This window comes from Podarcis pityusensis, assembly GCF_964106645.2.
Source record: "Podarcis pityusensis genome assembly, chromosome: 4".
Lineage (NCBI taxonomy): Eukaryota > Metazoa > Chordata > Lepidosauria > Squamata > Lacertidae > Podarcis > Podarcis pityusensis.
In genome coordinates, this window is record NC_138027.1 from 81,484,480 (window position 1) to 81,509,642 (window position 25,163).

The 25,163-nt window shown below is 45.1% G+C and overlaps 1 protein-coding gene across 3 annotated transcripts in view; it reads left to right on the forward strand.

The window, feature by feature from the left end:
* Positions 1–7,760: 7,760 nt before the first annotated feature.
* The window catches only part of EFNB2 (ephrin B2), a 56,116-nt gene continuing 38,713 nt past the window's right edge, over positions 7,761–25,163 (forward strand). For 2 of the 3 annotated variants that reach the window (XM_081003240.1, XM_081003241.1), the window contains exon 1: positions 7,761–8,500. In XM_081003240.1, the coding sequence (XP_080859366.1) occupies positions 8,373–8,500 (128 nt within the window). In that variant the 5' untranslated portion in view covers positions 7,761–8,372. Of the gene's footprint in view, positions 8,501–9,175; positions 9,418–25,163 lie in introns of those variants that run through there. The other variant, XM_081003242.1, reaches the window with a different exon arrangement.

Below are 25,163 nucleotides of genomic sequence, written 5' to 3' on the forward strand. Positions count from 1 at the left end.
TACGTTTTAAGTAAATTTTTTTAGTGCATGTATATTTTATGTTAATGAACAGAAACTTGTTTTCCCATAACCAAAAGCACACTAGTATTAAGGTCACTAATATTTTTCATGCTCTCTATGCCGAGCTTGCACATACAATTTGAAACTATCACAGCTGTGCGGTTTAGTGGCTATCGCTGGCTTAGAGGTAGTTTTTGTTTTGACGAGATCCTCATTTCATCTGCTGTATCTTTCTTTGTCCAGCATTCAAAGAGTTAATGAGGCTTCTGTGTGCCTAGTGGAATTGTTTACTTTTGAAACTTCCCTCGTTTCAAAAGCAGTTTGCCATCCAGCATTACAGGGTTATACTTGGGAACGAGTCAAAATACCCTTGTGTTCATGAAACTAATTTTTCCTAACGTTTGCATTCTTCCCCTTTATCTTCATCCCACCCCAGCATAATGGACAGATAAAAAGTGCCACATGCATATTTTTTAAAAAATTCTTGTGGCTACTGAAAGTATTTGCTGGCATGTCCACCAGCCATTAATAGTTATGGTTTGTGATATTAGACTGGTGTAACAGTCTATGTATGCCATTTGAAGCACTTATTTTTTTGGCATAGGAAGTTTGCAATTGGATCACTAGAATAATTTTGTAAAGGCTTTTTGTGTTATTGTAATGGTAAACACGAATGAAGGTTAACATGCTAGTCCTTTTCTTCAGGCACGGAGCGTTTGGATCCTGCACGTTTTTGTCAGTCCCAAAATATTTTTGGCACCAAGATAGACAGATCAGTTTTCAAACATAACTGTTCTAGTGGAATTTCCCCCACCCCGGTTGTCATGTACAATGTTTCTACTAAAACTGCAGTATCCATAGTTTGTTCATAACGTTCTTACTTGAATAGTTGAATCAAAAAGGAACAAAAGAGTGATGGTGCCTTTTTTAGTTTTGCAAGCAATGTAACATCTTTTGCGTCGGGTATGTGACCCAGATCTGGAAGAGTCTCATGTTCTGTTTGCCCAGATTACAGGATGAAAAGATGATGATGAAATACACAACAGCTGAACAGTCAATATCTTTGAGAATGTTTTTAATAAATTAATACCGCTGTAATCATTGTGCTGTTCTTCCTTCTACCTGCGTTTAAGTCTCAATAGTTTGCTTTAAACTGTATGGTAACTAAACTGATGCGATAGCTAAAAGCAGATGTATTGGGAAGGGTATTTTTAAAAACTCCATGCTGTCCAAGTATAGTTATTTTTTTATTTAAAAAAATGCATGGACTTAAAACCTCCCAAGTCCTCAATACATTTGATATATTTTACTAGTATTTGTTTTTTATGTACAAGATACCAAAAAGAAGGGGGAGAAACCACTAGTTTAAGCTGTGAAATAGAAAGGATATCTGAAGGGTCCTGGCATCACCTAATAATAGTGAATGCATATAACCAGAAGACATATTTATGTAATATGAACACCTATGGTTGCAAGTGGTCTTTACGTCTGGGCAATTTTAAAGATAAAGCTCTAAATTTACTCTACATTTTTAATGAGACTTGTATTTCAGTTGCCTAAAAAAACCATGCTTTATTTCCATATAGTATGGTAAGTTTGATCAAGTGACTGATAGGCATTCCTTCCACAACAAAGTGTCTTGCAGCACCTTTAAAGACTAACCAATTTGTTCCGGCATTTAAGATGCTACAATGCTGCTATTTTCACTTTCCTTATATTGAGAACTCTAGAGCAAAAGTTGATTTTAAAGACAAAATCCTGCCTTTTTTGTTTGTTTTTTTAACAACAACAGTAGTTTGAGGCTGCTGTGGTTTGCAGAGTTGGAGATGGTTAGGGTCTGGTCCTATTCAAACTCCCTGCAGATCCGGTGCAACATGATGTGTGCTCTACAGATAAATTCTAAGGAAGCTTTCTTCTTTTAATATTAAAACATAGTTATTTCACTCATTGTTATGTTAGGATCCAATAACGCATACCTTTCTAATGCTGCTCAGTGTGTGACAGCATGTCTTTTTTTTCTTTTTGGCACACTGTACTGTATCTTGGAAGTCATTCTGACAGCTGACCTGTCCATTTCAGTTTAAACTGGCAAGGTGGATTACCCCTCCCCATATTCATTAGCAAACCTCCTTTCCTTTTCTCTTTTTACTCCACTTCCTGCATGGCCAATTAAAAGAAAAAGGCCGAGAAACTTGCTGACACCTGCCAATTTTTCTTTCTCGTAAATGTATCCAAAGAACCTCTGTTACAGGCGATCATACATTGTGGAAGTACTGTAACTTCTTAGGGAAGAACACAGTTGCTGCCTTCTGCTTCAATGTGTCTTCCTGGAAGAAAGATGACCGCCCTGTGATGCATTGGGTTCCACTGGCTTGAGGAAGGCAGAACGGGAAGGGAATCATGGTTTTGGCAAGTTCATGAGAAATGAGGAATCGTTGAGTCAAGTGTGACCTGAAGTGGTGGTGTTTGGGGAAAAAACACATGCTTTCTTAAAAGTCCTTTTCTGACTTTTCCTAAACGATGCTGGGGTGCAGGGTCTTGCACCCCAGAACTGAAGACAATAGGCTGGATTTTTATTTTTAGTTAGGGCTGTATCAAACCAATGGAAACCCTTTGTAGCTGTGGAACCTAAGGACCCAACCTTGTTTGGAAAGAACTGATCTCCCCGCAGTGTCTCCCGTGAGTCTCTTGTTAGTATCAAAGGTAGATACTTCCTTACTTCTGAGTCATTGGAAAAGGCCAGTGGCAGGGAGCAGGAGTGCCTGGAAGCTGGATCCTGAGAGGGAGTTAACTTTGCAAGTACATCCTAATGATTTCAGGGTCCCTCAATCCCAACAAATGTGCTTAGGTAAGGCTGCAGGCGAGAGGCTTTAATGGACAGCGAGCAGACGCAGCTTGGGTCGACTGTTCCCGGATGGCGACCAGTTTTTCCAAAACCTAGTAGAAAAGTGGAGATCACTAAAGAAAGCCTTTTCTCTCCCCCTCGAACCCACCCACCCCCTTGATCTTACTATTGGGAAGTTTTTGTGTGTTGTTGTGTTTTTACTTTTTTGTTGTCGTCGTGAGCTGCCCAGAGTGGCTGGGGCAACCCAGTCAGATGGGCGGCATACAAATAAAATAATAATAATAATAATAATAATAATAATAATAAATTATTACCAATTTAAATGTGGCAGACCCAAATCCTCTTACAATTACACTGTAAAGCCCAGATTCCCAGGAATTCATTCGCGGTTTTCAAAGAATAAATCTCCTATTTATTTATTTTTAATCAGAATAAATAAAATTTAACTAAAGGCGGCCTTGCCTAAGAGCGCACATTCGCCCTGCAATAACTTCAGTCCAGTTTGACGGGACTCGCTTCCGTGTTGAAGCAGGCAAATGAGAAAATCCTTTTCGGGAACAATTTCGTGAAAGCAAAGCCACCGCCTGCCTCCGTCGGAGCTGAGCGAGACTTTCCGGCTTGCTCTCCCTCCTGGCTCCGCGCGGTCTGCTCGGCCTTAGGGGGCCCGATCCACTCGCTAGGCGCAGGATAAACGATGGTTTGGGGTGGGCAGCCCAGCAGCACAACGCGGGACGATCATCCTGGGAACGAAGCTGCGCTGCCGGCGGAGCCCAGAACCAGATTGTTCCCCCGCGTTGCTGTTGAGTTTTAGTCCCGGGAAGAGAGACATAACTTGGGTTTAAGTAAACGGGGCTGTGCAGATCGCAGCTAAAATCTCCTTTTTCTCGGGAGCGGGGTGGCCTCCAGTAACACTCCTTTGAAACAATAAATCGAGGCAAAACCATCTTTAGCCTCCCGTTTTATTTCCTAACGGGCTGGCCAGTGTTTTTGAGGCTGTTTGTGTCCTTCTCGAGGAAGCAAAGGGATTTTTATTTTACTTTTGCGGGGAGGGGGTGGTGGAGAAGCTCTGGAAGAATTGCTGTCCCGGTTGAAGGGGGGGAAAAACCTCTTCTGTTTCCTGGGAAAGTGGATTCAGATCTGTCCGAAGATAGTCAACCCACCCTGCCCCCCCAAAAAAATGATTATTAAGGAGATTTGCGTGCAATCCCGAACGAGCAACCCGAGGTTTGTGATTCTGAGCTCGCTCGCAACGGTGGCGCAACCCGGTTTCCATGGAAAGGAGGATTTGGGTTCGGGGTGCTGTAAGTCGCTTGATGTAAACCCTACGGGTCCCTTTGGCTGAATTTTCCACGGGGCTGCAGTCCGGATCCTCCGCAAACCGTTTCCACGGTCGTGGGTCGGAGGAGGGACTTGTTGTATCCCAAAGCAGAAGTTGACCAGAAGGGCGACTTTTTCGCTCGCCACTTTGCGCACCAGCCTCGTGCGCGCAGAAGCAGCTGCCCAACTTTTCGCCAGGAGCAGCGCTTGCTTGGGGACCGCACCGGCCATTGAACTTTGGTGGAAGCCTCTTCAGGGTTGAGGAGAGCCAGATCAGACCGATTTCTTAAAAGAAATACTTTTATTTTTTTTAAAGAAAAGTTTTAAAACAAGCCCGCAGTTCTCCATCTACTTACCTGGACGTAAATCCCAGTAAACACAATGGGGCTTCCTGCTGAGTAGACACACACATATATGATTGAATTGTCGAGAGTATTTACACGTGTAACCTTCAGAGCTTCCCTATCGGATTGTTCCCCTGTAAGAACAATCACTATCGGATTGTTCCCCTGTAAGAAAATGTTGCTTGTTTGTTTTTCTTACTTTTTTTTAATAAAAAAAATGGTATTCCGCTCTCAGACATGGCTATTTACAGCTGCCCTTTCTTGCAGCCAAATCTCTTTTGTGACGTCCCGTATTTTTAGCTCCTTGGGGCTATTTTTAGGCTTTCCAGATGTGCCTCTTTCTTCGAAAGGGGACCCCCCTCCTTCTTTGACAAGGTTAACCCTGATTCCGGAGCCTGGAAGAGGAAAAGGGACACGAGGCACCCTCCCTGCCCCCCCAAGCCCGAGGCTGGCACTAATTTTGGACAGGCTTTTCTTCGCCGGGCTAGCCTGTTTTTCAGCCTATTTTCGTTTCCACCGGACGCTCAGCATCACGGAGGATGCAATCAGAAGCCGTTTCCATATATACTGTTATATGGAAACGGCTTCTCCTGTGTGCGTGTGTGTGTTGTGTGTGTCCCAAAACACACATGCACGCCTTCCTTACTTTAACAGCAACTCAACCGGCGCGCTTCTAAACAAACAACCCCCGTCTCTCCAAAGTTCACCTAACTTTATCTTGGGTCCTTGCAAAAAGCCGTTGACGGGCTTCCTGCCTCTTGTGAAAGAACAACCTTATCTATGCAAAAGTATCTTTACCTTTGCAAAAGTTTGGACAGAGAATCCCTCCAAGTGAGCAAATGGTGTGTAAATGACGCCTTTTCGGGTCCCCCTCCCCACCTTTCACCTTCAGATATCTGAGTCACCTTTCCAGCGATTGTCTCCTGGGTGAGAATCCGGATTTCCTCCTCCTCCTCCCCCCTCCTCTCTGGTCGGCGTCGGGTCTCCCCCGACAAAGGACACCGAATTCACAGTTGACTCGGCCCCGCTTGGCACTTTTGCGCGAGAGAAACCAACCGGGAGCCAGGCGAGAGACCCCGGCGCGCCGCGGACGCGCGCCTGTCGTGCAATTGGCGAAGGCAGGCTCGGGACCGAGTGCTAATTCGGACCAAACGGTGGCAGGAAAGCAGAGTCGCACGGCTTTGGGAAAGGGGAGTTTCACCCACGGCTTTGGGAAAGGGGAGTTTGGCTTCTTCCAAAAGGAACCAAGACCTTCTCCAACTCTTAAACATAAATAAAAATCCAACAAAACTCATATACACCACCCACCGAGAATTGTCTTAAGAAGAAAAAGGGGTTTCTTCATCCCAAAATATTAAGATATTTGGGTTGTTTTAATCAAATGAGAAGAAACGGAATGATTTTGAAAGCGGGGGGCGGGCGGGCAGGAGAGAGGAATACGCACAGATTTAAGATAACTTTTTTACTGTCTTGGTTTTTGATGTTCCAAACTTGGGAGAAAGTTTCCAGCTTCTAAATTTTGACAGAGCAGTTTGTGGCCTCGCTCGCTGCATCTCTCCAAATGTTTATAAGAGAGCAATCAAAAAATGATCGGATCGTGCCAGATTAGAGACCGCATCTCCTTCGAAACATTGCAGGGAAATTGCTTGATTGTTCTATCCATTGCAATTCGTATCATTCCACGTAATGTCGGGTTGCTAACTGCCCCGCTACGCAAAGTTCTAATCCGGAACATATGGGAAAGTGGGATTTTCCCTTGCGCGCTCCTCGGTTTTGGCCAGCATCCCGCGATGCGGAGGTGATCGAAAGCAGGACATTTCAACAACAAATCCCCAAACCTCCCCTTTTAATTTAAAAAAAAATCAAGCAAGATGAAGGCTCCCCATTCAACTACAACGCAAAGCGGCGCTCAGGATCGCGCCGTCGAAGCGCCCGAGCGCGGCTGTAATCCGCTGCGGTTACCGTCGCGGCCGCTAGTGGGCGCTGTGGCTCCACGGAATTGTGCAGGGAGGCCGGTTCCGCTTAGCAGCGCAGACCTGGCGGCGGCCGGGTTTGCGGAGCCGGGGAACCTGCCGCGCTGCCGGGTCGGGGCTCCCTCTCCGCAGGCTGCTGCCCCGCTTTTCCTCTCGTGGGAAGGGGGGGGGCTTCCATTTTTCAGCCGGGTTCCACTCTTTCCAAGCCGCGCCACCCAAAGACACCCCTCAGACCCCCCGGGGGCCGTGTGGGTTTTTTTTGGGGGGGGGGGTGATATGCGGGTGGATGAGCCAGAACCGAAGGGAGAAGGGGGAAGCCTCGTTTGCAGCCTCCCGAGGTGGGAACGAGGCGCCCCTCAGCAAAAGGAACCCCCGCGTTTCCATTGGGAACCAGCGGCGCTCAGGAGTCTCCGAGTTTCGGCGGGGTCGCCCGCTCGCCTCAGGAGTTTCTGTCACGGCCTCCTCTAATGCGTGTGAGGGGTATGTGTGTGAGCGCTGCGGCTCGTGAGGGGAGCGAAGTCTTCGACTTCGAACTTCTCAAGCCAGTAGTCCTCAAGGGACTTTCGCGAGGGTTAGGGCGTTGTGGCATTGCGGGGCGGCTCGGCCCGGCGAGCGCTGCGCTCCAGACGCCTGAGGAGCGCCGGTCCGTCCCTCAAAGTTTGGGAGCCCAAAGAAGCCACCCTACGCTTTCCCAACGCCTTTAAAACAAAGGTTTTTATTTTATTTTATTTTAAAAGGAACAAAAATCTAAGTGCGCTTTTATTTTCAACATAAAAATACTCGGCTGGGAAAGAGCGTTTGCGACCTATAACGATCCCCACCCTATGAGGTGACTGACTGGAGCTACTGGATTACCTGTCGCCGCCCTTCCCTCCCTCTCCCCCCCCCGCCACCCTCCCCCCCCCCGCCCGCGCGCAGGTTCCGCCCCTTTCGGAATGCGGGGCCTGAGCCTGGGCGCGAGGTTGGCGTAAGTGACAGCGGCGTCGCCCAACCAGCGCCGCCGTTGCCGGGGAAGGGGGGTGGCCGCGTTTATAGAGAGGAGCGAGGAAGCGGCGCTCGGAGCCTCACTCTCGCCTCTGGAGCCAACGAGGAGTCCGCGGCGGGGAAGTCCGGCAGCCCGCGGCGAGGAGCGCTTGTAGCCGCGCGGGGAGAAGGAGGAGGAGGAAGCGGACCACAGCGCGGGGACGAGGGGAAGTTGAGGGGGGAAAGGAAAGCGGGAAAGCAAAGAGCAAAAAGGGGCTGCTGCTGCTGCTGTTGCTGCTGCGGCGGCGAGCGAGAGAGCGAGAGCGCGCCTTCCTCGGTGCGCCTTCGCCAGCCGTGAGCTCGTCGCCACGCCTGGTCGTCTTCGGCGCGGGCGCTGGGAGCCCGCCGGAGCCTTCTCGCTTGCCTCGCTTGGACGCCGGGAGGAAGGCTGCCTATTTTTGCGGGTTGGTTTTGCCCTCATCCCGGGCCAAGGAGAGGATGAAGCCCCGTGGATGCGCCGGGCGGGACCTGCTGCGTCTCCTTCTCCAGGTGGATTTATAGAGGCGGCCAAGGACTCGCCGACGGGGGACTTGGGCGTTCCGGCGCTTTTCTCCCGTGCTCTTGCCGGCCTTCGCTCCGGTCCTTGGGGCGGCGGCGGCGGCGGGCGCCTCTCTCCTTGGCGGGCGCTTCCAGTTGGGGTTTGCGGCTCCTCCTCCATGCCGGCGCCCGGGCGCCCGACGCACTGAGCCGGCAGGGCGAGCTCGTTCCCTGCCCGGGATCTGCTGGTGGTTGTGGCTCCTTCTTCTTGGCGGAGGAATTGCGGACGCCGCCTTCGCTTGCCTGGTCGTCGTCCTCGTCGTCGTCGTCTTCCTCCGCGGAGTTGGCGAGCCTTTGGGACAGGACCCGGCGGCGGCGGCAGCGCCCCCGACCATGGTAGCGCGCCGGGGGGGATCCCCGTTCGGGAGGTGCTGCTGGGGGATCTGGGTGCTTTTGTGCCGGACGGTGCTGGCCAGCTCGCTGGTGCTCGAGCCCATCTACTGGAACTCCTCCAACTCCAAGTAAGTGCGCGGGGAGCCCGGATCTCTCCCCGGACCGGGGTTTGGGGACGGGGGGCGGTGCGCAAGGACAGGCAGGTGGGTGGGCACGTCTGGCATCCCTCGCGCGCCCAAGGCCCTTTCGCCAGGCCGCAGGATCTGGTCTGGGTGCGCTTGGGGATCGGTTCTGCTCTCGGAGCAAATGGAGGAAAAGTCTTGGCCCTTCTAGGTGGCCCGATCCTGCATCTTCTACAGGGCGCACAGTGCGGAGCTCTAGGCCTTGGTTAGCGGGTGGCGAGGCTCTCTCTCCCTGGTACCCGTGCGTGCGTAAAGGAGGAAGGTTCAGCTCTTTTTGCTACGCGCGCGCGCGCGCACATCACCGATCCTAAACGCACCGGATTCCCCCGATCCACAAGCGAAGGTTGGAGCCTGAGCCTGCCCTCTGGGTCCTACGCTCGGGTTTTTCGTGCGAATGAATGGAGCGCAGCGGAGGACACTTGTGTGTTTATTCTGCCGCTGGTTTTGCGGGAAGGAAAGCTAACCATAAAACAACCCCGTTGGACCCGGTTGTGTGGCGCCCAGGAAGCTGGCAGAAGTTTAGACAGTTTTGACAATGGGTCTACTTGAGGGCAGTGCTGCAGTGGTATGGAGTGAGGAGCCAGCATGAGAAAGTAGGGAATGGTGCCAGAATAAACCAGCTGTTCCCTGTCCACTGCTACATAAACTCCCAGTTAGCTTGACCATTAGGTGAAGTGAAGTCTTAGATCCTTGGGAACAGGGCTGATGAGTCATGATGAGCCCAGCTTTTTCACTTCTGGCCTTCCATTACTAAACCATGCAGAACAAAGATTATGGAGGTGGCCCCAGCAGGGTCAGAGCATGTCTCTACGCATAACTGTTGGAGTGGATTGAGATCGTTTCTCCAGAAAACCATTGATGCAGTAAGGCAAAAGGTGGGAGTTTGAGCGGAGTTTCCACCTTGATTCCAGTGGATTTAAGATCGTATCTCTATGTGCCACCTATCAAAACCTCTGGGTAAAAAGACTAGGAGAAGGCATGGCCTGTTTGTAGTTCAGGAGCATGTGAATCCATGAAATGCATGCAGCGGTGGACGGCAAATAGTGAACTTTAGGTATACTTGGAATAAAGTGAGGCTTCTGGGAAGAGAGATTTCTCTTGCTTTGGAAGATGTTTTACTATAGATAAAGCTGACTATTCAAACTTTGAGAAGCCTCTATAGGGTCAGGTTTCTTCGTTAGTGTGTGTGTGTGTGTGTGTGTGTGAGAAAGATGTACAAGTGAAAGTCTGGCCGGTGTCCTCATCGGGAGAATTAATTTTCGAGAAGACGTGATAACGGTGCCTTGTTTAATGATGTCTTAGGAAGTAGTTTATTCAAAATGAGCAGAGCACAACATGCCTATAAAACCTGAGCAAGCTTGCTGGATGTGAACAGAAGACAGGCTCTCCTATAAAACACGGTCAAACGGCTGTTAAAATACCTTTAAATGAGCAACGCATTGAGGAAATGGTCCGGTTCACAAGTGTGAAATAGCTCTTCAGTTGGGCGCCTGTGTGTGTTGCTTGCAGGCTCCGTGTGAAATGACGCAAGTTTGGATTGAGACCTAGAAAGCCAAAGGAGTTTATTTGGGAAATCACATTCTGACTCCATTTTTCTTCTGCTCCCTTTTAGATTTCCCTTCCTGTCCTTTTCCAAGGAAAGGAAGATTTATGAGCAGGCTTCTGGACCTTGATAACATGCAGGGTTTTGGTTTTTTTTTAATGTGGAAAACCAAAGAGGGGCCATTTGTTTTCATTATAATGCAGGAGCCTTGGTCCATCTTTAGCGGGATCTTGTGCGTGTTCAGCCCAGCGGTGCTTTCTTCCCTTCCCTAGGCAGACATACAAAGAAATTGCTTCTCTTTCTCTCCCTCCTTCACTCTCTGTCTGTGTGTGCAGAAAACGGTCCTTACTTGCAGTTGACACTATGGATTTGAGCTTGTTGTTCCAGTTCTCTCTCAAACCTGGAAAATGTCAGATAGGACATTTGTGTTTAAGCAAGGAAGGTGCCTGTTCTTAAGGGGAAGATGCATTTCTTGAAATTATTGTGTGTGTGTGTGTGTATTTGTTGGGAGTGGGAAAATCCACATAGCTGATAGCATTAAGTTTAGCCTTAGAGGAGAATGGCATATTCTCCCGCCTGCTGCTGCAGTCTAGTGATCGCTTTATTCCTACAGAGGTCACTCTTCCAATATATATCGGCATTCCGCTGTGCCGTGGTCATTATTCTTCTGGCTGCTTCCAGGCCTAACCTGCCTTAAGGGCGCACCCCCCCTTTTTACAGAAAGCTTTCCTTTTCAGTCTCAAATGGCCTGAGTCGCTATTTACAGTACATGGCCTCGCCCTCAAAGCAGTAATTCTAACATCTTCCCCTTGTTGCGTAAACTCATAAAAGGCCGAACGTTTATCAAGACTACAGTTGAATTACTTGTGCTTTTATTCCCAACTTAAAATGTAGTACTTGTTTGTCCACTGATGTGATTTTAAATTTTGTTAACCCAAATAGATTAGTCTTACTCAGCGCACTGGCAGAAGCATGCTAGAAGTGACCTGAGGTTTGTGCTCTCTCGCTCTCTCTTTAAAAATGGCTGTGGCCTGTGATTTTTATAGGCCTTGCGGAGGCCTGCACTTAAGGAAAATTTTCAAATGCAGTACATTATTCGTATTGCTGTAAGTGGTGGCAGGATCTTCACTTTTCAGAGAGCGTATTTCAGTTTAGAATGCATCACTGTTGTCTGCCTGAAGAAGAATAGCTAATGTTTCCTTATTAAATAGGAAATAAAATGCAGTTGTCTTCTGGAGAGCTTCCCTCCCACCTCAGTAACTTCTCAGGAGGATGTTAAGGCCAATTCCAAAGATAACTGCCCCGGAATTAAGTGTTTAATTCATTTAATGAAGTTAAATACGAACCGTTTACAATTCCTATATCTATTATACAGGGAAGCAATAAAAGAAAGAATTTTAGCCAGGCTCATAGTGGATATGTGATAAGACTGTAGAAGAAAGTAATCCAAATTCCTTCATGGCCTCCTAAACTGCGATTGCTCTGTGAGTTGCTTTAGTGACCAGAATTTTTAGCAGGTGGTGAGGAAGGGACGACAAGAAGACACCCAGATTGTATTTTCAATTGTATTCTGCTGTAACCTGATAACTCCTTCATTTAAATATTCCATGTTTTTGTGAGTGAAGGATACATTGCCTATATTGCTTTGCCTAAAAGGTGTGAGCATATAGGTAGGAGGAAAGGAATATTTTGCTTGGATGCCACTTTTGATGTTGTAAGGCTTCAGACAATGAGGAACCCAGATTCTAGGAAAACATAGCAAAATAAGACTTTTAGTTCACTACAGGGACACTTCTCAACATAGAATATTTCCCTTCTTCCACTCTCATTTCCTCAGTGGAGCTAACATGACCACAACTTCCCAACTTAATAGTACAAACCACAAACTGCAGTTTATTCAGTACCTTTTAGTTTGAAGTGGATGGAGCTTTCCTTATCAATAACATTGGCTAAATTGATGTTGCCTTACCCTTTAAATGGAGTAGTTCTGTCAGCTAATCATTTTTCTTTATCCGCCAACCCTGGGACTATTTTCCTTAGCAAGATGTAATTTGACCAAGGGAAGGCAAACAAATAGCTAAATAATATCTCTGATAACCTATTACACGTAAAAATCCGCCACAGTTAGCCTGAGTAAACACTAACCTGTCAAGGACTGATAAAACGGCCTACAATTGATGGCCCAATTTAAGCCATCTTTTCAGTGGCAAAAACCAGCCTGCTTCTCATTGTTTGTTTGTGAAATTCTTATTTTTTTTTTTTTGTAGGCAAACAAATGCACATTCACTGCTGACTGAATAGCCCCTTGAACTGTGCTCTGCAATTTGTGTTTGGGTTAATCTTGTCGGTTTTAATATAGAGAAGTGGGGGGCGGGGAGGGGACAAAGTGCCAAGGATAGAGTGAATTGTTAGTGCTTCCACATCCCCATTCCTTGCATTTTGTCAGGATGATAAACTGTAAGTAATGGACAGTCTTGCTTCACAAGAAAACTCGGCCTACTGGAGCAGAAAGAGCTTGCTGAAATGCTATCTTGCAGCGCGTTTGGAAGCACTCCTACTTGACAAGGATTTATTTGGGAATCCTGGAGCTTTGCTTCTTAATCCTAACCATTATAGAGTTACATTGGAGAAACGCAATATATTATATATGAAGATGCTTGGAGCTGGCTCGCACACTGGATTATGTATCAAATGGTTGGGTACGTCCTTCTGAGCTAGCAAATCTGAAAATGGAACACTTGCACGCCTCTTCTTTGATAGGGCAGGCAAGTAGCATACCCCAAAACCTTTCAGGTATTTTTTGCATTAACTAGGCTGCCAAAGCTCATAAAAATTTGCCTGGCAGCGGCCTAGTACTTCCAGCACTGAGCGAGCCAAGACTGTTCCTTTTAACAGCTATTTCTGGTTTGCTTTGTACCAGTCAAGCTGAACTTACCAAACCAAAACACTTTGCTTTTTCAGATTTCATCTAAAACATAGGTTTGGATCCCAGGCCTGCCACGCATAGGGTAGACCCACTGAAATCAATGGCAATGAAGTTAGCCATGCCTTCAAAGGATCTATTCTAAACATGGCTATCTCTGTATCCAAGCCACGATTTAGCCACTTACTGCTCAAAGGCAAAGTCCCAGGCAGCACAAAACTTATTTTATTTACTATGCTTGTAATCCTGTGTATTTCCTTCAAGGAGCTCCTTCCAACTCTATGATTCTCACTCTAAGCTCAAGTCAGTGTGCATGGTTCTCACCCACCATCTTATCTTTACAACAACCCTTTGAGGTTAGGCTGAGAGGTCTGGGACAGACAAAGATCACCACTGAGCTTTGTAGCTTGAGTGTGGATTTTAACATGGGTCTTCCAGGTGCTGTTCTGAAAACCCTTACCACTATGCAGCTACACTACACTGGATTTAGGTATGTTTAATCAATTCAGTGTGGTTTACTCCCAGGTAAAATGTCTATAGGATTGCAGCCTTCAAATGCTGTACGTTCCTTACAAGGTTTGCAAGACGTTAACATCTTACATTTGGTGACTCTCTTAAACATCTGCGTGAAACTTAGAAAATTTACTGACTGTCGTTTTTCGACGGTCAGTTAGAACACACGATTGGTCGCAATCAAAATTGCTGTAATTACAGCAATCATCTCAAAGCCTCTTATCTGTATGCCTTCTAAAGTGAAGTTGCATGCACACGCTTCTTACCTGGGAGTAAGTCCAATTAAACTCAGTGCGCCTATTTTTGATTAGACATGTCTAGGATCACATTGCCAGTTCAGTAAAGGTAAATTGCTATCATATAAACTTGAAAGTGAAATCATAATAGGAAAAGGCGCTCCCCACCCTTTGTCCTATTTTAAGGGCCACAGAACAACTTTCTGCTCAGGAAACAGTTCTTGAATAGGAAATTGGTAGAAAGTTTACCTCAGGATAAGTCTCTGTCAGATGTTGCACCTTTAGGAAGTCTGTTAGAGATGCTACAATTATGTGGGTTTTTGTGGTAGATGGGTACAGATCTAGTCTTAAACAAGCTTGGCTATTTACAACTTTACTGGTGCAAGCAAAAGACATGATATTCTGGGAAAGAAAAGTGTTCAGAACTCCATTTCCCCCCCAATTCATTTATGGCCTTTATGTAAACTTGCCATTAGCATGATGTGAGGAAGGCTTGAGTGGTTAAACAGTTTGATTAAAGCATGGGGACTTAATAACTTTAAATGCCGTGCTTGGAACTTAAAATGTTTTCATATTTTCAAGTTGTAGATTCCTCCCCCCCCCCCAATTTGTATCTGGCAAATGTAAAGTAGACTGCGGGGGGGGGGGGGGTGATGGCCCAAGACAGTGTAAGAACTGCTTGGAAAGAGAATTCCCGTGGCTCCATTGTTTCTCTGCAAAGCTAGTGCACACAAAGACATAACGCTATTCATCCCTTCACCCATGATGGAAAATGTAAACCGTTGACACGGTCCCTCTTGTTTAACTTGTTTAATTCTCATTTTAAATTCAGTAGTATAGCGGCCGTGTGAACTCTGGAGATTTCTTTGGTAATCCATTTTGTAGTTCCGAATCAAAAACAAAGTGAAAAGGTCTGACACAATTTGCTTTTATTTTTAGGCAAATCAACCCTGCTCCTAGTTAATAAGGGGATTACAACCCAGACTAGGCCTTTACAGATGTAATGTAAATCAAGGGCAGGGTATAAAGAAAGTGATCCCCTTTGATTGAAGTATGGTAAAAAGGCATAGAGAAACTAGCAGCGGTAATCTGATTGTATGGCAATAAAACCACCATTTTCTGTCTTTCAGATAAAAATAATGTGGTAAATCCATGCAGCTCATAAGATGTAAAGGCAGATAAAGGGGGATGCCATGGCAACATATAGATTAGCTTGATGTTAGAAATGACACGTCTATGAAAGGAGAAACTAAGGGTCTTGCTTCGGGGCTGCAAGGTATTATGTGAGAATTGCAAAAAAAACTTGGGGGCTGGGATTAGGAAGTATGAAAGGCCTACTTGTAGCCTGGCTGGTTGAAGCAGTAAAGAAAAGCTGCTCAGTTCTTGCTCATTGGTAGCGTATAATATGGTAAAGGTAGATTTCATTTACTGCCCTTTTTTTATTGCTCGAGATTTGGGCTGATTAAAACTTCGGATCACTGCAATTGTTCTGGCGTAGAAGTTTTTCCTTTTTAACTCCTGGCCCAGCGGCGACGGTCATTCTGTAGGATTAGCTGCACTTGGGAGTTTGTTTCCTTAATCTATTTGGGATATTCAGGCAGGGACATGCTGGCAAGGAACAGAGAGCAGAGGGGATAGGTGGCGTTGAGGTTATCTGAAAAGAAAAGAGAGGAGGCTTTTGATTCTAGCCATCTTTCAGACAGGGCCCTTGCAGCTCACACACCGCAGGAGAAGCTAAAATAAACATTCCACATTGTCCTTTCCCCTTGGCCAGATGATCCTTCTAGAGATATTTTTTTTTAAAAAATGTTTCTTATTTCGCAACCCCTGAGAAGAGAAAAGAAGTGGAGAAATCCTTCTTTACATTTTTCCAGACACCCCAAATAAACTTGCAAGCGCTTAATCCAGGTGGCATTTATTTCTGAAGGGCTGAAGCCTGAAGCTCGAATTCCACGGTGGACCTACTTCACTTTGGAAACAGTTGGATCAAACTCTTTTGCATTAATTTCAATGGAATTAGGCCAGCATAAAGGAAGTTTACCCCTGCTGACTGCCATATATCCTTAGGGCTTGTAGTAGCTGTAAAAGTAAGAAAAGAAATGGTCGCTGCTGCACACATTCTTCAGTACATCTGCTTTTAACTGCCCTTTATAAAATAACTTAAGACTCCTGTCTTGCTAGAGCCCTCACAGTTAGTAAAAAGAAGCCAAAAGCTAGTCAACTATTATTACATAATGAGCCACCATATTACAGATGAGAAGCTCCTTCTTTTATCACTTGTCTGTGTGATAGAAAAAGCCAAATAAATTGTAAGGCTACACGTAGAAAAACAAAAGGCAATTGGTGTAAAGTAGATCATGGAGTAAGTCTGGCAAAAACCCACATGTCAGCACTTCCTTGCTAGCTGTAATATGTTGTTTTTGTGGGTTACTGCGCTTTAGAGTTTTGGCATGTTGAGAGAAAGCCAACTGATTTCACCCCCCCCCTCCAAACCTGCAGCGTTTTTCTTTCCTTTTGCAGAACCTCTTCGAAACATTCTTTTGACCCATAACCGTTTTTCCAAACCCAAAATTGACATGCTGCTCAAAGTTAATATGGTTTAATAAATGCATTGGTGAGGGTTGAGTGTATTTGTGTAATGTCTAAAGTCTCATGCACAGCGATGTTCTCCAGTGTCCCAGCTTAACCTTCAGAAATCTATAGCAAAAGATCCATTTCTGCTGCAGATACTATGCAAAGCTCAGGGGCAATGCCCTCTACTTTACAGGCTGGTCACATCCAAGCACCTTGCATTCTGCATTTGACAATGATTGCTAATGGGCTATTCAACTAAAGTATTTGCTTGTTCACAGGGAACAGGGCATGATAAATGTCCAGCAAGCTTGCGGCCTCCTTTAGCTTTTCAAATGCAGACTGGTGCATATTTATGGAAGGCAAATCACAAAAGAAGCAGCTGAATTACTCTGGCCTTACCCTTTCTGTTGGAACAAGGGTTAAAGTGATTAAAGAAATAATGCAAGAACCAATGTCATTTGTTTGCTAACCATTATCCAACATTTAGCTTTCGAACCTACCTGTCATGTCACATTTCAGAAACCTCACAGATAAAACTGTGCACATTTAATATTGCATAGGAGAAGAGGAAATTGTTTATGAAGTGCTTCCTGTGCAGTAGCCGTCAAGCAGGCTTCTTTATGTCATCCCCTCTTGAAAGCAAGTGTGGATGCAAATCTTAACATTGTACTTACCTGTATACACGTCTTCAAGTGCAGTACATGAAATTTTGCAGCTGGGAGATAGTGCTTTCTGTTGCAAAGCATATTCACAACACACAAAGGAAGCCATTAGCGCTTCATCTGTTGCTGTAACTAATTTTTCTCTTAAAAGCAGCAAATTTTTGTGGCTCTCGTTTGTCCATTCCCTTCTTTTAAAACAAACAAACCCGTAAATTGAGACTGTTTTACATTAAGGGCCCACAGAACAACTTCTGCACGCTGGACATGCCATCATTTTAATGATACCGAATTATGTTACCATTGCATTCCTCTGAGGTCAGTGGAAATCTGGGTCTAACTCAGTTTTGGAGACAGTATGTTGTAGCAGTCAATTTACCTTTTGCTTTGCAATCCAAATGTTTTGTCCGTTTCGGAAGGAATGGTTTGACTCCAATTATAGAAATATTTATAAAATGTAAGTGTTTACACATGTGTGTTGTGTGTTGTGTGAAAGGCCAGAATTCAGGCCTTTTGGATTATGGTTTTTTCCCCTGTAGTACATGCCCCTCTGAACTATTGAGTACCCAAGTCATACAGCAGTCTAATAAATGCATTTCCATATTTGCGTTGAAATTAATGTGAAGCTTGGATCCAAGTGACTCTGGTCATGATGATGCTGAAAGATTAAGGGTCTGCAGCATGCGATGGGTGATGCAATGAAGCATTGCTATGCTTAAATGTACCCTCCAGCCCATCCACCTTGGGTCTTCACTGCATCAGATGTTGAGACCCAGATTGCACAGGTTGCTTTCGTCCAATCTCTGAGAGCACTTTGGGTTATCCAATCCGTTAAAAGAAACATTATCATTAACATATTGTTACAACATTTTTCAAAAGACATGCGTAATTAAGTCCTCAAGTCAGCTCCCATTAGAATAATTGGAAATACATTAGGAGTTGGGTTAAAAACAAAAAAGAGAAGAAAAGCTGGATCAGCTCCTAAAAAGTTTACAGTATTTAAGGAGTTGAAATGCAGTTTCCTGCTGATTCGCAGCTGTTGCAATTTACTTTACAGGAGTTATAACATAGCTAATATGTAGTACAAAGTAGCCAGTTTAACTAAAAAAAGAACTTGAGTGGATTTGATAAATGGTGCAGTATCCATGTCCTGTATAGCGTGTCTACACTAAGATTACAGCAGAGGAAACATTGCGAACATTGCTGCAGATTCTTCCTTTGCTTGCTTTCCGTAAAAGTTCAACACAACATCTGGACATCTTTGACCTGTATCTAGTGATAACAGTTAGAAGGTAGCAGGGTGAGTGGAGCAGTGAAAGTTTGTTTTTATTTCTAGTCAAGTGTACTTTACAGTGTAACGTGTAAACAAAACATACACGTAGCAGACTACTTAATGCTATTATTATTATTATTATTATTATTATTATTATTATTATTATATTTATAGCCCGCCCATCTGGGAGGCTTCCAACAAAATATTAAAATACAGTAGTGCATCAAACATTAAAAGTGGCCCTAAACAGGGCTGCCTTCAGATGTCTTCTAAAAGGCTGGTAGTTTCTCTCTTTGACATCTGGTGGGAAGGCTTTCCACAGGGTGGGCGTTCCACAAGGCCCTCTGCCTGGTTCCCTGTAACTTGGCTTTAACCTGGAAGCAGCAAAATGCCATATTTTAAAGTTTGAATAAGTTGCCTTCATATAGCTGCTTCTTGCCCAGAATGAACTATATAAAGGCTGATGGGTTTATTTCTCCTCATTGTGCCCAAAGAGTCTAAACAACGCTTGCAAAACTGCAGAGCTATTAAAAGGAATAGACAAGAATAAACCCCAGGGTCACATCCTCTAGGATCTTCCAGCTATCAGTGTCAGGTTTGTGCTGCATTATTAATCCTTGGTTAATAAATCGCATCGGACTGATGACCCTTCTTCTGAAGCTGTGGGGGAAAGTTACATATAACAGCCAGCTTGACTTCTGTTAAAAGCTTGTGTGTGCCCTGTTAGAATTAGAGATGCTTCGGAACACACCATTCTATTCTGGATATAGAAACTCCTGCCAGTTGTGTGAGCGGAACATCCAGATGTGTCCAGAACGTTTTGTATTCAGCAAAATCCAATGCCTCGAAATGAGACTGAAGTCCATCCTGGTAGTTGTCTACAGTAATCCAATAACAAATTGGGATGTACGTATTCTTATTTTTATACAGCATTATTGATGGGGTTAGCCAACGTGGTACCCATGAGGCCTTCAACTGGCACCTGCATAGTGTCTTAGCACCGTCTCCACTAATGAAAAGTGTACAGTTAAAGGTGGAAGCTGGAAGAGTGAAGTTCTCTTCCACGTCTTTCTAGGCACATTTTCATCATACCAGATCAAGCTTTAACCCAGATCTCATGGGAAAGTAAAGCATGTGTAAATGCAGTTTCTCTTTTTCTTTCTGTTGTTGTTGGTGGGGTGATCTGGAGGTATAAAGGTAAAGGGACCCCTGACCATTAGGTCCAGTCATGGCCGACTCTGGGGTTGTGGCGCTCATCTCACTTTATTGGCTGAGGGAGCCGGCGTACAGCTTCTGGGTCATGTGGCCAGCATGACTAAGCCGCTTCTGGCGAACCAGAGCAGTGCACGGAAATGCCGTTTACCTTCCCGCCGGAGCGGTACCTATTTATCTACTTGCACTTTGACGCGCTTTCGAACTGCTAGGTTGGCAGGAGCAGGGACCGAGCAACGGGAGCTCACCCTGTCGTGGGGATTTGAACCGCTGACCTTCTGATCGCCAAGTCCTAGGCTCTGTGGTTTAACCCACAGCGCCACCCGTGTCCGATCTGGAGGTATTCAGGGAGAGAATTCACCAGAGGGGGTGTTGCCCACAGGACTCCAATCAAATTTTGCAAGGCATGCTTATACTGTATATTTAAAAGATTTATATATTTAAAACATCTTTACCCCCTTTCACCACTGCTTGAGGCAGCTTGAATGGAGAACTGATGTTACTGGGCAGCCTGTGTATAACTAAAATAAACAGCATTGTGAAATGTTGCAACATAAGCAAGAAAAGTCAGTTCCCTACCTGCGGTGCTTCCCATCTAAATTTGGCACAGGGCTGGAGGGAAGGAATATTTTTTAGCCAGGCAGGCCAGACTGTTGTCTTCCCAACCCTTCATGGGCCAAGTTTGACAAGTGGGAGGAGCTGCCCACCCGTCAAATCACCCAACGTTGCAATAACATCAGGCAGCGGTTTTTGCCTACAGGGGTCCTCATAAGCTTGTTCAAAGTGCAGGGCAAGGTTGCACTTTGAGAGAAACTTCTGAAGGCTTCTTCAGAAGCCTCTCTCAAAGCACAACTCATATTGATTAATTTTTTTATGTATATATTTCAACAATCCCAAAGTTTGAGTGTGAGGAGCATAGATGTAAAGGTGGAGTATCATGGTTAAGTTGGCTGTTCTGCTGAAGAGCGCTTAAATTCTTCATGCACACTGTCTCTAGAAAATGACATTGCAAGGAAACTCTCAGAGGATGAAACTGTAGGTGCGCAGCTTGCTAGAAAAACCAGAAAAAGAGTATTTTTGCAAACGTGCTTCATGTTATATGAGATAATTCAGTAGAGCAAGTTTAATCAAGATTGGAGATGTAGTAGTTACATTAAAAAAAAATGTGGTGATCTGTCGTGGAACAATCCCACTGAACCGTGGTTACCCAGACCTTGACTCTGATTGCGAAGGGGCCCCCGTAAAAATTCAGGGCCTCCAAAATGTGGGTCCGCTACAGAAGTTAGGTAGGAGTGACTTAGCAAAATGGCATAATGGGCCAAATGGAGAGACTTGGTGGGCTGAAAGTTCCCCTAGCCCTGGTATGGGGGGAATGCATTGGGGGGTGGGAGAATACTATTGAGACAATGGATGTGCACAAATGCGGTGAATATGTACTTGGGCATGGACGTTTCCTTTGGTGCATAATTCCATGCTGACCAAAATGTTTTGCGCATGCTACCTTTGATGAGTGTTAACCATGCTGGGGCGAAGGCAGAAACCACCAAGACCCCCTCCCCATTTCCTATTGTGCAGAGTGATTCTCTTCACCACAAGCCCACTGCTCTTACCAGAGGTCTCAGAGGCAGGAGAAAGGTCTCCTCTTGCTTCTGTAAATTCCAACATAGTGAAATGTCCTTTGGTTTCAAGTTACTTCATTTCACAGACAACTCTTGAGAGAAGGGTTGTTTTTTGTGTGTGGATCCTTCATGGCATTGGAAGCAACTGAGTTTGTGAACCCTAGGATGAGTTGTGTCCATTTCTCGATTACCCAGCCATGCGCCTCGGGGTGCCATGCCATTTTGCCAGTTGGAATTCTTGCTGCTCTAGCAGGGTAGTCGTTCTGCAGAGCGCCAGCTCACAATGCCAGCATAATGTCACCAGCTGTGATGTGCTGCTGCAGGAGCTATTGGGCCTCGCCCTAAACACACATTTGGCATGGAAAAGGGGAAGCAAACAAATCGACTTCGTTTTGCAACAAGCTAGCACAGTTCACTCCTGAACATCAAAACCTTCATTAAAGCTTACCTGCTTTGGCAAGTGGGGTTCAAGGAGTCTGGGCAGTCCTGTAGTTAAATCTGCACATTGCTGTACTGCTGGCTCTCATTGAGTGAGGTATCTTCACTACAGGTCTACTTCGGCTGGTGCTTACCATCTGTTTAACTGGTGCCCAAGCAGCGGTTGATTTGTATGCCTCAGTGGGCAAAATTGCCATTTGGCATTAGCATCACCTTGACTCCTGCGAGGGGCTCTGCCGTCCTTTTGCGTCTTCTGTCCACACTCCAGTTGTTTTCTTCACATTTAATTAATTTTCAGTTTTATTCCAGGAGCAGTCTGGTTTAGTCATTCTACAGAGCTTAACCTTTATCTCTCCCCCCACCCTTTTTCTTTTCTCAAGGTAATTCTAGATTTTATTAGTGAGCTGAGCAGGGAAAAATCATGTTGGCTGGCAAGGCAGCCAAGCTGTGTGAGAGAAGGGTTTTTGTTTTAGCAGCACAATCCTATGCACCATCTACCTGGAAGTTAGTTCCATTGAGTTCACACCATGAGCAGCTCATTGCAAGCAGCAACAGTCGCCTGATTGTTGACACTTGTCAACTGCATGGGCAAAAACATGTCACCTGGTCATAGCTGTCAACTTTTCCCTTTTCTTGTGAGGAATCCTATTTAGAATAAGGGAATTTCCCTTAAAAAAAGGAAAACGTTGACAGATATGCACTTGGTGCCATTATTATTATTATTATTATTATTATTTATTAAATCTGTATACAGTTGTATCTCAGCTCCCGAATGATCGGAAACCGGAAGTGAGTGTTCCAGTTTTTGAACATTCTTTCGGAAGCCGAAAGTCTGGTGGGGCTTCTGCGGCTTCCAATTTGGAAGTCGAATGTTTTGGAAGTTGAACAGACTTCCAGAACGGATTCTGTTCGACTTCTGAGGTATGACTGTACAGCTCTTCCTCTGAAGATCACTGGGCGGTTCACAATATAAGCATGTCCCATTCTGCCCCCCAAAGGGCCTGCGTATCATTTGGACCCACTTAAAATGGTTGCCCCCTGTATAAAAATATAAAATGAGAACATCAAATGCAATAACCCCCTTCCCACAAACACATTTAAAAGGCCCTAGAATGTTAATCAGCCAAAGGCCTGGGTATAGAGAAACATCATTGTGATCTGAGGAGATTGAAATGTGGGTGACCCCATGGGCATAGCCATTAAAGCAATAGAAATACTTAACTAACTGACCAATCAACTGTCCCCCAACAAAAGTTCTGCCCCCCCATAGGATTCTGGCTACACCCATGGGTGACCCCACCTGCCTTTCAAACTTAGTCCACAGAGACCGGGTGGGTGGGTGGAATAGGTTAGGCCTACTGGCCAAATTCTGTTCCTTACACTGGCACACACCATAGGCTTTTATCATCCAGAAGCAAAGCACCACACACCTGCGTCCAGATGCACAACTCCCGTGCCTGAGTCACTGCCTAATTTGCTTCACACCCTTGGGAGAGATGGTTCCAGATAAACACTTGGCAAGACAGGAGGAGTCAAAAATAGGCTCAGCAGAAGGTTTTTCCGGTGGACCCAATTCTGTTCTCCCTCACCCACACACAGGAATTGTGACACAAAGCCATTGTTTTCATTAGCCCTGGCCTGTGTGTAATAATGAACTGGCTTTGTCCTTTTTGAGCCACCACAATTGGACATCACAAGGATTCCATATTGGACAAGACTTCAGTGAGAGTATACGTACTCCAATGGCCTCAAATGTTTTTGTTGTTCATTTTTGGCTTCTAGCAGTCTATGGTGTTAAATATATTCTGGGTGCGTCTGTGGGCGTGTTCTTGGTGTTTTTAGATGTACACTTCTGCTGTTTTACATGTACAGTGGTACCTCGGTTTAAAAACAGTCCGGTTAAGAACGATTTGGTTTACAAACTCCGCAAAACCCGAAACAGTGTCTTGGTTTGAGAACTTTACCTCAGTCTAAGAAAGGAATCTGAATGGTGGAAGGGCACCAGCGGTGGGAGGCCTCGTTAGGGAAAGCGCACCTCGATTTGAGAACAGTTTTGGTTTAAGAACGGACTTCCAGAACGGATTAAGTTCCTAAACCGAGGTACCACTGTACACCTAAAAATGTTAAAAATGGTTTCTTGTCAAAGTACTTGGGAAGCCGCACATGAAAAAGCAAATGGAGGTTTGTGTTTTTCCTGTGTGTGAAGCACCAATTTTGGGTCCCAGCGAACTATGCAGCCCAAACTGTGATGTGCTTGCTTGTATATGAGGTGTGTGCCGGTGCCTAACACAGCACCACAGGATACAAGGTGTATTGTGGTGATGGTGTGTTCCATGGTTGTATAGATGGCAGGCTATAATAAACACCATGTTCTTTTATTTGTTTTCGCCTTTAAAGACAACCTTTTTGTTCCATCTTGCAATTCTTTTCACATTTCTTCTGCCAAAGTTGTAGTAAATTCCCTGACTAGGAAACTGGATTAGATCAAGATTGCACATGAAGGATTTAGATTTGGTTTTCTTTTGGCTCTTTCCTAACAAATCTTCCCTACAGTGTTTTTTGGTGTGTGTGTTTTTAAAGTTGACGATGGATAAACAGTTTGAATGGGACTACTTTGACACAAAGATGTTTGGGAACTCTACATGTAAATTCTAAAATTTACGTGAAATGGATTTGAGGTTGATTCATTCACTTTATATATGCACATTCTCAATTACCTCAGGAGATCTGCATGATGAGTACCCTTCTTTGGGTAAAAAGAAGCTTGATTTCTGTACTGGCTGAACCCTGCAATTTTAATTTTTTTGAGGCTTGTGACTGTGTGTATCTTTTGGGCCTAGTATTCACAAGTGTGGTATTACGAGGCGACTGCAATAATCAATTTACATAGGGGCAGGGGAAAGTAAGTTTTGGTGTGAATTGGCCACAACTGCTGACACTGCCATTGTTAGAAATGACTGGTGCTACACATCCCAGCTTGAAAACAAGTGTGCTTAAGGAAGCTTGTGGTTTCTTCAACTAGGCAAAAACCACATGCTCTCTTTCTCTCAAGGAACAGCAAAACCAGTATCTCTTCTGACACATAGTCAGTGCTTGAACATTCCAGCCAAAGGACAAGGGAGTCCCCACCCTCTTTTGTTCTTGCTGTGTGACTCAGAACAAGACTGCACAGGTGCTGACAAATTGTAATTAAGAGGAAGGAGTCTCAAAACTTTTAAGGGTTGCCTCCTTACACTCTTACGTCTTGAAAAGGGGATTTCTGAATAAGGGACGCTGAGCTTCTGCTAGACTGCCACAGTCTTGTTGCATTGTCTCTACCAGCTTGGGCTTGTGATTTATTGTGCCCTTTAAAAAGTGCACTCTGGCAGATACCAGCTGGTCTCTCTGCAAGCTTGGAAAGAGCTGAGATTCAGAACTTTTGAAAAGAGGTGCTTGCTAGGCTTACTCTCCACTCTCTCTTCTTACACACTTAAATCTTTACATCTTTGCAAGGAAAGGGCGTTTCCTGCTTCCCAGATTGCAGAGCTCCCACAAGAATTCTCTTGAGTCAAGATATATATATCTTTGCAGCAAGCTATGGTGCAGAGTATTTTTATTTTATTTTAGGTACTGTTTTGGC